The 13,682-nt window shown below is 38.5% G+C and overlaps 1 protein-coding gene across 1 annotated transcript in view; it reads left to right on the top strand.

The window, feature by feature from the left end:
• Positions 1–13,682, top strand: part of LOC148852579 (L-arabinokinase-like) — a 138,311-nt gene that overhangs the window by 18,555 nt on the left and 106,074 nt on the right. Inside the window, exons 6-11 of the mRNA XM_088945832.1 lie at positions 362–445; positions 756–832; positions 8,701–8,767; positions 10,736–10,793; positions 10,897–10,961; positions 11,045–11,107. Coding sequence (XP_088801958.1) covers positions 362–445; positions 756–832; positions 8,701–8,767; positions 10,736–10,793; positions 10,897–10,961; positions 11,045–11,107 — 414 coding nt within the window. The remainder of the gene's footprint in view (positions 1–361; positions 446–755; positions 833–8,700; positions 8,768–10,735; positions 10,794–10,896; positions 10,962–11,044; positions 11,108–13,682) is intronic.

Raw genomic sequence — 13,682 nt, forward strand, 5'->3', positions numbered from 1 at the left:
AGGGGAAGAAGAAGAGATGCTGGAAATGTCGAACTGTACTTGTAGGCGACCATGCCTTTATTTATATATAAGTGAAGTACAAAGTACAAGAATTTACTGGGATACCCCTGATTAGTGATGGGACACCCAGAAGACTTAAGACATAAACAAGATTAGGCCCATTAACATAAGCCCAGTTACAAGATAAGTTTAACATAAGAATGGGCTAATAGGAATTCTTATCAGCCAAACACACTCAAGCTTTCTAACATATCATTCTAACACTTAGGTCTCATTGTTTTTTAGTTATATTTGTCATTTCTTAGATCTTAGTTTTCTTATATATTTTGCTTGTTCTTTTGCTTCCTTTATGTTAATCCAGTATTTCCAAACCGCAATAGCCCCGCGAGCATCCATTTTGGAAGAAGAAGTAGAGTGGCTGAACTCCATCAAAGCTGACATAGTGGTAATTTTGTCTTTCTTTTTATCTTTTTTTTTTTTTTTTTATCGACAATGGTAAAATTCACTTGAAATCTGGAAGGGAAGACATGCAGGCATAGAAAGCCAAGCCAAAAGGCAAAAGTAAACAATATGTTAATGTATCTCAACTTATCTTCTACTTAATAAGAAGAGAACATGAATACATATAATACTACTTCCCATGGCATGGAAAATACAGTATTTCTGGGATACTTTCTCTTGATATTATCTTCTCACCAGTAGATATTTCTTTTATTTTCATAACGTGATACCTATTTGTACTTTTATGAAAAAAGGTTTCAGATGTTGTTCCTGTTGCATGCCGAGCAGCAGCGGATGCTGGAATTCGCTCAGTTTGTGTCACTAACTTTGGGTAACTTTTTAATTATCATAATGGTATTCAGTTGAGCCATCTTTTATTGAATTTTTCTTGTTTCACTTGTTTGGTATGAATATGAACCTTTCTTGTATAATTTACATATAATTTAGATAACAGGCTCAATTCTGGGATGGCTTTAACAGTTAACACAGGGTGTTTTAATTAGGTGGGCAACAACTTGTTTCCTATTGCTTTTGTTTTAAAAGAAATTTCTATTGCTTTCTCAAAATTTATACAATGTATCATCTCCTAATGAAATTAAGAAAGGTATGATGTATGATTTAACTATGCCACATATTGGCAATGACAGCTCTCTTGCTAATGAAATTAAAAAAGTTGGTATTAACAAGGTTTAAAACGACCACAATGCTTAGAAAATTACAGGACCACTTTCCTGTCATTCCCTAAGTGTAAAACAACCTGAATAGTCTAGGTTTTGCAGCAGAACTTATTAAACATGGTGTATAAGACTCAACATCATATATGGAAATTTTACGATTTTCTCCTTGAAAAAACCACTAAAATCATAGAAGCTTTGAATAGGGACAAGAGTCATACCAAAAATCCTTTAAAATCAGGGCGAATCAAACCATGTAGGATTCATTGACTGTCGCCAACACCTGTATAGACTGCTGGCGTCATCTGGCGGTAGACCTGTTCACGGGCCGGATTCGGGCTTGACTTTTGTCAAAATTCTAATGGGCCTGGCCCGAAGCTCGAGCCTGAGACAATGTAAAGCTGGGCCCGAAGCCCGGAAAAATGAACAGGTCTATCTGGCGGCAGTCTGACATCAACAGTTCATCTTGTGGGAGAGGATCAGCAGGAAAGGTATGTATTGAGAAGAAAAGAAAAGAAAAGAGAAGAGAGGAGAAGAAGAAGAATGTGTTGAGAGGTGTGTGTCTGTTACTGTTCACACCCTCAAAATCACTTTATATTTTGAAACAAGAAAATTATACACCCTACTTGGGCTCCCAAATACAGAGAGAATACAAGAGATGGGGAAAAGACTAAAAACACCATTGTCTAAACATTCTCAATAGAGTGAGTGTTATGTATTTCCAATCAGCTTTTGGGATGATGACTAGGTTGAAATTGGAAAGCTATGTGATCTTTGCCCACATTTGTACAAATTTGGTAAGAGGAATAGCTTTGTTGCGGAGAATTTTGATATTAATGAAGGCAGAGCAACTTGGTGCCTCTTGACAGTGTAGCCGGCCAGAGATAGGTGAAAGAGGAGAGAAGAGAAGAGAAGAGAAGAGAGGAGAAAAGAGAGGGTTTGCAATGCAACAGTACTGGCGGCGCCAGTGTTTATTTAATATATATAGGGCGACAGAAAATAACAAGAGAAAAGACCCTTGTGCCCCTGAGTACAATAACAGACATACAGAAATAAAAAACGAAATAAAAAACACTTTAATTTGGACAAACAGGCCCTAACAATTGCAACTAAGTTATTCTAACATTATTCCAACACTCCCCCTCAAGTTGGAGCATAGATGTCAATCATGCCCAACTTGTCACACAAATCTTTGTGCCGCACATGATGAAGACTTTTGGTGAAGATATCTGCAAGTTGCTCTTCCGAGTTGACATATGGTGTGCACACTTCTCCACTTTCAAGTTTCTCTCTGATAAAATGCTTGTCCACTTCAATGTGTTTCGCCCTATCATGCAGAACTGGATTAGCAGCAATATTGATGGCTGCTTTATTGTCACAGTAGAGTGAAGTAGGATTGTTTACTGCAAAACCCAGTTCACCTAACAGATTTCTTATCCACATGATTTCCGCAACCCCATGATCCATCGCTCTATACTCTGCTTCAGCACTGGATCTAGCCACCACACTTTGTTTTTTGCTTCTCCATGTGACAAGGTTTCCTCCTACAAAGGCACAATAACCACTGGTGGACTTTCGGTCATTGACTGCTCCTGCCCAATCTGCATCAGTATATACTTCCACTTTTAAGTGACTGTGTTTCTAGAACAACAAACCAGCTCCAGGAAACTTTTTGAGATATCTCAAGATCCTCTCTGCAGCCTCAAAGTGAGTTGTCATCGGTGCATGAATTGAGTAAGGACACCCACTGCATAGGCAATATTAGGCCTGGTCATAGATAAATACAGAAGTCTCCCCACGAGTCTTCGGAACATCTTTACATCTTTCAAAAACTCTCCCTGACTGTCTCCCAGATGGTGATTAGGTTCAATAGGTGAATCAGATGGTTTTACCCCCAACTTGCCTGTATCTTCTAGTAGATCTAGTACATACTTCCGTTGGGAAATAAAGATGCCCTTGTGAGAGCGGGCAACTTCAATTCCAAGGAAGTATCGTAAGGGGCCTAGATCCTTCACCTCAAATTTAGTGGCTAAGAATTTTTTTAGTCTCTGGATTTCAGCCTCCCAATCTCCTGTGATCACTATGTCATCTACATACACAATAAGAGCTGCAATTTTACCTTCACCTCTTTTTACAAACAAGGTATGATCTGACTGGCATTGTTTGAATCCCATTTGTTGGGCTGCTACATGGAACTTACTAAACCAAGCCCGAGGTGATTGTTTCAATCCATATAGGGACTTTTTCAACCTGCACACCTTTTGTTCACTGCCTTTGGCACAGAACCCTGGGGGTTGGGTCATGTACACCTCCTCTTCCAAGTCACCATTCAGGAAGGCATTCTTGATGTCCAATTGGTGAAGATCCCAGTCAAGATTTGCTGCCAAGGAAAGGAGGATCCGGATGGAGTTCATCTTCACTACAGGGGCAAAAGTCTCTGCATAGTCCACTCCATATACCTGTGTGAAGCCTCTTGCTACCAGTCTAGCCTTGTACCTTTCAACAGTTCCATCAGCTTTGTGTTTCACTGTGAACACCCACTTGCACCCCACTGGTTCCTTTCCTTCAGGAAGATCTACCAACTCCTACGTACCATCTTTATGTAAGGCATCAATTTCTTCCTGCATTGCATCTGTCCATTCAGGTTTTGACAAAGCTTCTGCCACGGTCTTAGGGATGGGAACACTATCCACAGAGGAGAGGAAGGCACGGTACGAGGGTGAAACATGCTCATAGGACACAAAGTTGGAGATAGGATGATTAGTGGTACAAGATCTAACACCCTTTCTCTTAGCAATAGGAATATTAAGATCATTGGGGACATGTGAATCAACATTTAAAGGAGCAATGGGAGCAAGTGTACTTGGCTGATGAGGCGGATCTACCTTGGGTGAATCCGATAATGTTGGTTGCATAGTGTCCAGCTCCATGGCTCTTGAACTCTGTTGGCTCTTATGACGATGATGGAAAACTCGGAACGGAGGAGGATCGGGTAAAGGAGGTAGTTGAATCTGAGTTGTCGCCTGTTTCTCCTCAACCCTACTCTCCCCCTGAGGAGAAACTGAGAAGAACGATTGACTCTCAAAGAATGAGACATCAATGGAAACATAGTACTTGCGGGCAATGGGATCATAGCAACGATACCCCTTTTGAGATGAGGGGTAACCAAGAAAAACACAAGGAATAGCCCGAGGGTCAAGTTTACCACGAGTAGGTGAGAGGTTGTGGACAAAACGACACCCAAAAACACGCATCGGAATGGTGGACAGCGGGGCTGTAGGGAACAGGAGCTGATGTGGGGCGTTATGCTCTAGTAGCCAAGAGGGCATGCGATTGATGATATATGTCGCACACAATACTGCATCCATCCAGAACTGTTTTGGCACATTCATATAAATCAGCAAGCCACGAGCAACTTCGAGTAGATGACGATTTTTTCGTTCAGTCACACCATTTTGTTGGGGTGTCCTGGCACAAGAGCTTCGCTGAAGTGACCCACTCGAATTAAAGAACTTCGTGAGATCACTATGGAAATATTCCTTTGCATTGTCCGATTGGAAAATATGAATTTCCGTTTGGAACTGAGTGAACACCATGCGTTGGAAATCTTTCACAATTTGTGGCACTTCATCTCGAGATCGCATAGGATAAACCCAAGTGTCTCGAGAGTAATCATCAATCAGCGTAACAAAATACTTATAGCCAACCACCGTAGGTAGAGTAACAGGGCCCCAAACATCAGAATAAACAATATGAAAGGGAAATTCAAATCTTTTATTTCTTAAAGGTAAAGAGCTTCTACAATGCTTACTCAACTGACAAGTTTGACACTGTAACTGACTCACTGACAAGGACTCAAACAACTTTGGGAACATAACTTTTAACGACTCAAAAGAAAGATGACCTAAACGACTATGCCATAAATAGGCCCGACTCTCACTCGACGAACTTGTGGAGTGAAGAATGCTTTTTTAAATGGTGATCTACATGAGGAGGTATTCATGGATCCTCCACCAGGTTATGAATTTGACAGAAAGGTGTGTAGACTGAGAAAGGTACTATATGGCCTTAAACAGTCCCCTCGTGCCTGGTTTGAGAAGCTATGTGGAGCCATGAAGAAAGGTGGTTATACTCAAGGCGGGGTAGATCATACTCTATTTATAAAGAAGAGGAATGGGAAACTTACTACTCTTATTGTCTATGTAGATGATATCGTAATTACTGGGGATGATAAGGAGGTCCTAGCTGCTGAATTTGAAATCAAAGACCTGGGTCAACTGAGGTATTTCCTAGGGATTGAAGTTGCTAGATCCAAAGAGGGCATCTATATATGTCAACGGAAATACATCCTTGACCTTCTACAAGAGACAGGTATGTTGGGGTATAGGCTAGCAGATACTCCAATAGAACCGAATCATGGTCTATAGGAGTCAGTGGGAGAGGACTACCCTGATAAGGAGAGATACCAAAAGTTAGTGGGGAAGTTAATTTACTTGTCCCTCACTCGTCCCGACATTGCTTATGTCGTTCATGTTGTCAGCCAGTTTATGCACAATCCCAAAATTCCTCACATGAAGGCTGTAGAAAGAATTCTCAGATATTTGAAGTCTTGCCCTGGGAAAGGGATTCTGTTCAGAAAAAACAATAGAATTTAAGTTGAAGGATATACTGATGCAGATTGGGCTGGTTTTGTGGGTGATAGAAAGTCGACTTCTGGTTACTGCATTTTTCTAGGGGAAATCTAGTTACATGGAGAAGTAAAAAACATAATGTTGTTGCAAGGTCTAGTGAAGAGGCAGAATATCGAGCTATGGCTCATGGTATTGTGGAACTGTTGTGGCTTAAAATTCTTCTTGGTGAACTGGGAGTGAAGACTGGGTGTCCTCTCAAGTTGTACTGCGACAACAAGGCTGCTATCAACATTGCAAATAACCCAGTGCAACATGATAGAACAAAACATATTGAGATAGACTGCCATTTTGTTAGAGAAAGAATAGTCACAGGAGAACTCTGCATTCCTTACACTCCCTCAGAGATGCAAATTGCAGATGTTTTAACTAAAGGGCTAACCATAGTGAAATTTTTGGACTTACTGGGCAAGCTAAACATGATTGACATCCCTGCTTAGCTTGAGGGGGAGTGTTGGTTCGGCTGATATGTTGTTATTCTCTTGTCTGGGCTGGGTATTAGAGTCTTTAGTTAATGGGCCTTAGTAACTGGGCCTAATTGTATCTTGTGTTTTATTAGACTGGGTGTCCCATCACTAATCAGGGGCATCCTGGTCCTTTCATTTAAATTATGTATTGCTCTTATATTAGTGAACAGGCCGGCTGATGAACAGTGCCCATTCGAACACATCAGACTCTCCTCTCTTCTTCTTCCTCTTCTTCTTCTTCTTCTTCTCAGCTCTCTCAACAGGTTCAGTTCGGCAAACAAGAACACTTCAACAAAATGGTGTGGCTGAGAGAAAAAACGTCACCTTTTTAAGGTAGCTCGTGGATTATTATTACATATGCGTGTTCCCAAACATTTCTAGATGGATGTTATGTGTGCTGCATATCTTATCAATCATATGCCATATTGATTGCTAGACTATAAGGCCCCACATCTAGTTTTGTTCCCTATGGCCCCCTTGTTTTCTCACCCAATGTGTGTCTTTGGATGTCATTGTTTCGTTCATGACTTGGCTCCTACTTGTGGTAAGCTTGACCCTCGTGCTATCCCGTGTGTATTTCTTGGTTACCCTTTGTCTTAAAAGGGCTATTGGTGTTTTGATCCTACTTATCGCAAGTAATATGTCTCCATGGATGTATCTTTTTTTAAAAATGAACATTTCTTCCCTGTTTCTCCTAAGTGGAGATTAGGGTTGAGGAGAAACACGTTCAGGTTTAACTTCCTCCTCTTCCTTATCCTCCCTAATTCCGTGTCTTTCTTCGACACCACAAGGGCTAGTAAAGTTGAACTGTGGAGCGTAAAACTATGCTACCAACATCATTAGACTCTCTAGAGGCAGATCCTCCTTATCCGGGTACCCTTGTTCTTATTGATATGCATGACCCTCTTGATATTGATGATTTAGATTTCTATTTGTAAGAGAAAGGGTGTTTGATTTTGTACTACTAATCATCCTATCTCTCACTTTGTTTCCTAATATCATATTTCACCTTCATTTCATGTGTTTCTTACCTCCATTGATAGCATTTTTATCCCTAAGAATGTGGTAGAAGCTTTATCCACACCTGAATGGACAAATGCAATGATGGAAGAAATTAATGCCTTGCACAAAAATGACACTTGGGAGTTAGTTGATCTTCTCAAAGGAAAATAACTAGTGGGATGCAAGTGGGTGTTCTATGTGAAGCATAGGGCCAATGGTATAGTGGAAAGGTACAAAGCCAGATTGGTGGAAAAGGGATTTACTCAAGTGTATGGAGTGGACTATGTAGAAACCTTTGCCCCAATAGCCAAGATGAACTCTACCAGGGTCCTCCTTTCTCTTGTAGCTAATTATGATTTGGATCTTAACCAATTGGACATAAAAAATGCATTCTTGAATGATGATTTAGAGGAGGAGGTGTACATGACTCAACCTCTTGGCTTCTGTGCCAAAGATAGTGAGTAAAAGTTGTGCATTTAAAAAAAAAAATCATTATATGGGTTAAAGTAGTCACCTTGGGCATGGTTTAATAGGTTTCATTTGGCTATGCAGCAGATGGGTTTTAAACAATGTCAGTTAGATCATACATTGTTTGTAAAGAAAGGGAAAGGAAAAATTGTAGTTTTAATTGTGTATGCTGATGACATAGTCACAAGTGATTGGAAAACTGAAATACAGAAGCTAAAGGAATTTTTAGCCTCTTAGTTTGAGGTAAAAGATCTGGGTCCCTTACATTATTTCCTTGGGATTGAAGTTGCCTGCTCATAGGAAGGAATCTTTTTTTCTTAAAGGAAATATGTCCTAGATTTGTTAGAGGACACACACAAACTAGGAGTGAAGCCAATTGATTCACCAATTGATCCTAAACATCGGTTGGGTGATAGTCAAGGGGAAGCTATAAAAGAAGTGTAGTTGCAGAGATGTATGCATTTTTTCTTTTCTTTTGTAACTTAGTGAATCATATAAAAATAGTAAACCAACCATCCAATCACCAGATCCCCATATGTTTTTTTTAGGAAAAGATTTAAAAACATTTGATGATTTTTCTAGTCAGCCCCTAGTAAAATAGGGAGATTTTGTGAAAGTTTTCCAAATCTTGTTGATATGGCAAACCATGATTTGCTCTACATCAAAGAAAACAAATTTTAACCAAATCTGGTTAGGTTATTGAGATTTTGTTCACCTTTATATTTTAATGTGCTTATTTGTGAAACTCGTTTATGCATTAGTTCCTTGTGGCCTTTAAATCTAAGTCTGCCATTATTGTCATTTTTTTAAGATAACAACTTGGCATTATTCTATTCAACTTATGACATTTAACTTCATCTGCCATTAATTTCTTTTTATTTTTATTTTTTACTTGTACAGTTGGGACTTCATCTATTCAGAATATGTCATGGCTTCTGGATGTAATTATCATTCCATCATTTGGCAGGTTAAACCTTCTTTAATTTTGATGTGTATTGAAACGGATGTCTTGTGTTCTTTCCATATTTTTGATTGGTATTACAAAATTTCATTGTTGAAGATAAGGAAATGTAGTAGAACAATGAAAGAAACACTGTTTATATTTTAAATGAAAATGACAAATTACAAATATACCCCCACTTAAGTAAAAGACAAACACAAGAAAGAAACAAATAAAAGGACCTATTTGTCCTGTTGCATAACTAACTATCAACAAATAAATATAACTCAGTTTCTAATAAGCAACATACTTTCTTTTTCCTTTTCAAATTGCAATAGGAAGGTTGAGGTCAGGCTCAGTGACAGTAGTAATAGGAAGCTTAGAATTAACAACGGTCCTCTTGACCTCGACCTTCCTATTGCAATTCGAAAAGGAAAAAGGAAGTGTGCTGGTTTTAACTTCATATGTCACTTCCAAAATCTCTCTCTAGTGTGTTTTGGATTCTTGCAATAATCATACACACTTGCTCATTCACCTCCTCGGAATGAGCCCTAGAACTACCTTTTAGCTTTATTAGTGGCTAAAGCAGAGGTGTTCAGGAACATGAGTTGCTATCATTGGCAATTCTTCTACTCTCCTCCCTTTGAACAAGAGCATAAGCAGAGTAAAGACTAAGAACATCATCACTCAAAATATGCTGTATCGTGAAATCAAAATCTGAGTTTGAGTCCAGCTAGATACTCAAACACTGCAATTCTCAATAGCAATCAACTAGCAAGAACAATAGAAGAAACTTAATTCCTTTATTTCTGTAAATTGAAACAACTCAGTAATAATAAGATAAGCAGTAGCGTGAATAGTGATTAGGATCTTTTGTAGCTTCCTAAGCCTTATAAAACATTGATATTAACTACCTAAATTACCTCTGGCCATTCAGAACATCTAAAAGACATCAGAATCTATCCATTCTAATCCCCAAAATACCCTTATATTAGAGATGCAATGGGAAGAAAAAACGAAACTGACCTCAGTTTTCCATGACAGGAACTACTACTCTAATTCACTAAATAATGATGCAATTCACTAAGTACTTTATGAGGTGATCCTATCTGTGGGCCAATTATTTAAATGTTAAATATTGACTTTACTAGTGGTTGACAGTCCTAGAAACCAAGCAACATTAAACTCCCTTGATGAAAGGCTTCCTATATTCTGATTAACTAGAATTTTAGAGGATCTCTTCTACACTTAAGATTCAATATATCCAAATTTCAGTTCCATCCAATGTTCAAATTGAGAGGATTTGGGTCTGCAATCACTGGACAGAAGTTAGCCTGTTGACTTGATTGCCATTGTTTTCTTGGGTGTCTTCTTCTGAGGTTTGGCCAAGTATTGATGAAAGCCATCTGCATCATTTGGATACATCTCATCTTTGATAGACTGGAAATACTCCTGGTGATAAGATGATGCAGATGTCTTTCATCAATCCTCAACCAAATCATAGAAGAAGACTAAGAGAATGATGGGGGAGAAGATTGTTCTTGTCAACAGTCTCACTTCTTGGGAGAAATCCAAGACTTTAGTTCTTCTAATCCAATCATTGGATCAGCTTGAATTTTTGACATTTTAAAGTTAAACAAGAGTACAAGAGACCCTCCAAATCTCAGGCTGATTAGATGACATGCTGAATTGTTGTGTGTTGGTTTACAGGTTCTGATAACATTGAAGGACTAACTACTTTTTGCAATGTCAAAAACCATTATAAAGGGATTTTTTTCTCTCGAAAAAATGAACTTTTGAATAATGATTCGCGGCATGCCACCTTTTCAAAATTGGGATGTACCTAAATCATTCCCCATATTTTACGTGTTTTTGTTTTCTTGAAGAATATTTCCTTCCGACATTCCAGTTAGGTTCTTTCTTTTTTGTTAGTTATAAAATTCTTCCTTTGGTATTTCACACTCATGCTAAACATGGTGTTGTTTATTTGTATAGATAGCTGAAGATTATTCTCACTGTGAGTTTGTCATCTGCCTCCCAGGATACTGCCCAAGTATGTTAGCTCAAGAACTTAATATTGGTGATTTTATTTTTCTTGGAATTTTTATAAACTTATTTATCTATTGTGGAATGTAATTTATCTCATGGTATTGCAGTGCCTGCTTTTCATGATGTTGTTGATGTGCCCCTTGTGAGGAGGTTGCATAAATCTCGATCAGAGGTATGGTCATGAGACAATATTAATGCTCTTCCAGAGTGTGGTTGATTATACAATTTGTTATTCTTATTTTCATTTGGGAACAGTTGAGGAAGGAGCTTGGAATAGCAGATAATATGAAGTTAGTTATTTTCAATTTTGGTGGACAGGTTAGATATTTCTAACCTTTTCTTTTCATTTCATAATTTGCATAATTTATCTGATACTAAATATTCATAAGTTTCCTTCTAGGTTGAAAATCTATTATTTTAGATTTTAAAATGTTCTAAAGTGTAATACGTATGTCCTTCACTACCATTTGTTATTTAATTCGAATCTGTGGCTGTGGTACATTGACTTATTTTGTGGTAGAAAAACCTTGTTCTCCATTTTAGATTGAAGGATGCATGAGACATATGGAGTAAATGATACTTGTGGCATCCTTTAACTTCCATCACTTGGTTAGATCTATTTCTTTCTTCTCAAACCATGCAATTGTGGTTCTTTGTAACTACCACACGTACACACACACACACACGAACACATCCATATATATAATTAAAAAAAACTTATTTTAATAGAAAAGAATATACATTATCTATTTATAATGCTGTACAAAAATCATATCTATAATTTCAAAGAAAAAAAGAAAAAAAAAATTCCTTGGAGCAAGACAGTCTCCAACAAAAAGAACACTTAATCCAGAGGATTGGTAGTAGGAAAAAGTGAAGGAGACAAATTAGTATGATTAATGATGTCTGGTTTATCACAATTAGTAGTAATAATATGTTTGTGATGGGGAATGGACAAAATTGGTGGGTTACCAGAAGGCACTAGAGTCAATAATAGTATCCCAGGAACTTACCATTTAATCTAATAGCAGAAAAGGTAGAAGAAATAGAAGATGATGTAAGCTGATATATCTTGTCCTCATCTAAGGATGTAGAAGAATCATCCCTGGTAGAAGCAACATCAGTGAACTACTGTTATGTTGTTTGATATGCTTGAGCCTGGTTTTTCTTCTGATTCCTTCTTAATGGGTTTGGTAAGGCAATCAAGAATAATGGGTCCATACTGTTAGTTCTTGAGAAAGTGAAGAGACAAGAGGATAGCCAAAAGTCCAAATCTGTTAGGATTGATCGATCTGATTGAACCAGCCCAAAAGGAGAATATTTATATTAAAGAAATATGAATGGACAAGTTTTTCCTTACAAAAGAATTAAAGAAGATGTACACTAATGTACACGCCTACTAAAATACAAGAGAGAAAGATAAATTTACATAACTTTCCTCCATCTTGTTTACACTCCCCCTCAAACTGATGTTGGGGGATAAGCATCAATTTGTCTATAAGAAAATTATGCCAGGCTTTGGTCATAGCTTTGGTGAAGAGGCTGCAAGCTGTAGACCTGAGGAGACATGTGGGAGAGAGATGTGACCTGCAAGGAGAAGATCACGAATGAAGTGGCAATCCACCTCAATATGTTTAGTGCACTCATGAAATACCGGGTTGGATGCAATCTTGATCGCACTCATGTTGTCAGCAAATAGAGGGATGGCAGATGAGTGATCAATGTTCAAGTCATGAAGTAGAATTCTCGAGCCAAACTATTTCAGTACATACCGAGGACATTGCTCTATACTCTGCTTTCGTAGATGACTTGGAAATGGTTTGTTGTTTCTTGCATTTCCAAGAAATTAGAGAATCGCCAAGAAATATACACCAACCAGTAGTGGAATGAAAAGTGTCAGGACAACCTGCCCAATCTGCATCTGCATAAGCTCGAAGTTGGGTGGAGGATGAAGATGAGAAAAACAAGCCATGAGATAGAGTGCTCTTGACATAACGGATGATTCGGAGAACTGCAGATGAGTGATCAATGTTCAAGTCATGAAGTAGAATTCTCGAGCCAAACTATTTCAGTACATACCGAGGACATTGCTCTATACTCTGCTTTCGTAGATGACTTGGAAATGGTTTGTTGTTTCTTGCATTTCCAAGAAATTAGAGAATCACCAAGAAATATACACCAACCAGTAGTGGAATGAAAAGTGTCAGGACAACCTACCCAATCTGCATCTGCATAAGCTCGAAGTTGGGTGGAGGATGAAGATGAGAAAAACAAGCCATGAGATAGAGTGCTCTTGACATAACGGATGATTCGGAGAACTGCAGAGAAGTGGGATACAAACTACTCACAAGCTGGACTGCATAGGAAATGTCTGGTCTAGTCATAGTTAGGTAGATAAGGCTACCTACAAGCTGCTGATATAAAGTAGCATCAGGGAGAAGCTCACCCTCATCCTTGCTTAGCTTACGGTTAAGCTCCAAATGTGTATCCACTTGTTTAGAATCAATCAAGTGAGCAAGTGTCACCAAATTAGAGGCATGTTTTTGTTGGCTAACAAAATAACCTTGAGGACACCGCTGAATTTCAAGCCTAAGAAAATAGGTGACAGGCCCAAGATCCTTCATTTTGAAGGAGTTGGTGAGAAGGAGCTTCAAGTTGTTAATGCCATCCACATCATTTCCAGTGATAAGTATATCATCATCATATACCAAGAGAAGAGTCAACCCCTGTGCTCGCTTGAGAGTGAAAAGAGAGTAATCTGAAGCACTTTGTTGAAAACCAACCTCCAACACCACTGTATGGAAGCGGTCAAACCAAGCTCGTGGAGCTTGTTTAAGACCATATAAAGATTTCTTCAGTTTACACACCATAAGAGGATCATCACAGTAGCCGG

Source organism: Nelumbo lutea, chromosome 5, assembly GCF_056320005.1.
Source record: "Nelumbo lutea isolate HS-2025 chromosome 5, American lotus-T2T, whole genome shotgun sequence".
In the NCBI taxonomy this organism is placed as follows: domain Eukaryota; kingdom Viridiplantae; phylum Streptophyta; class Magnoliopsida; order Proteales; family Nelumbonaceae; genus Nelumbo; species Nelumbo lutea.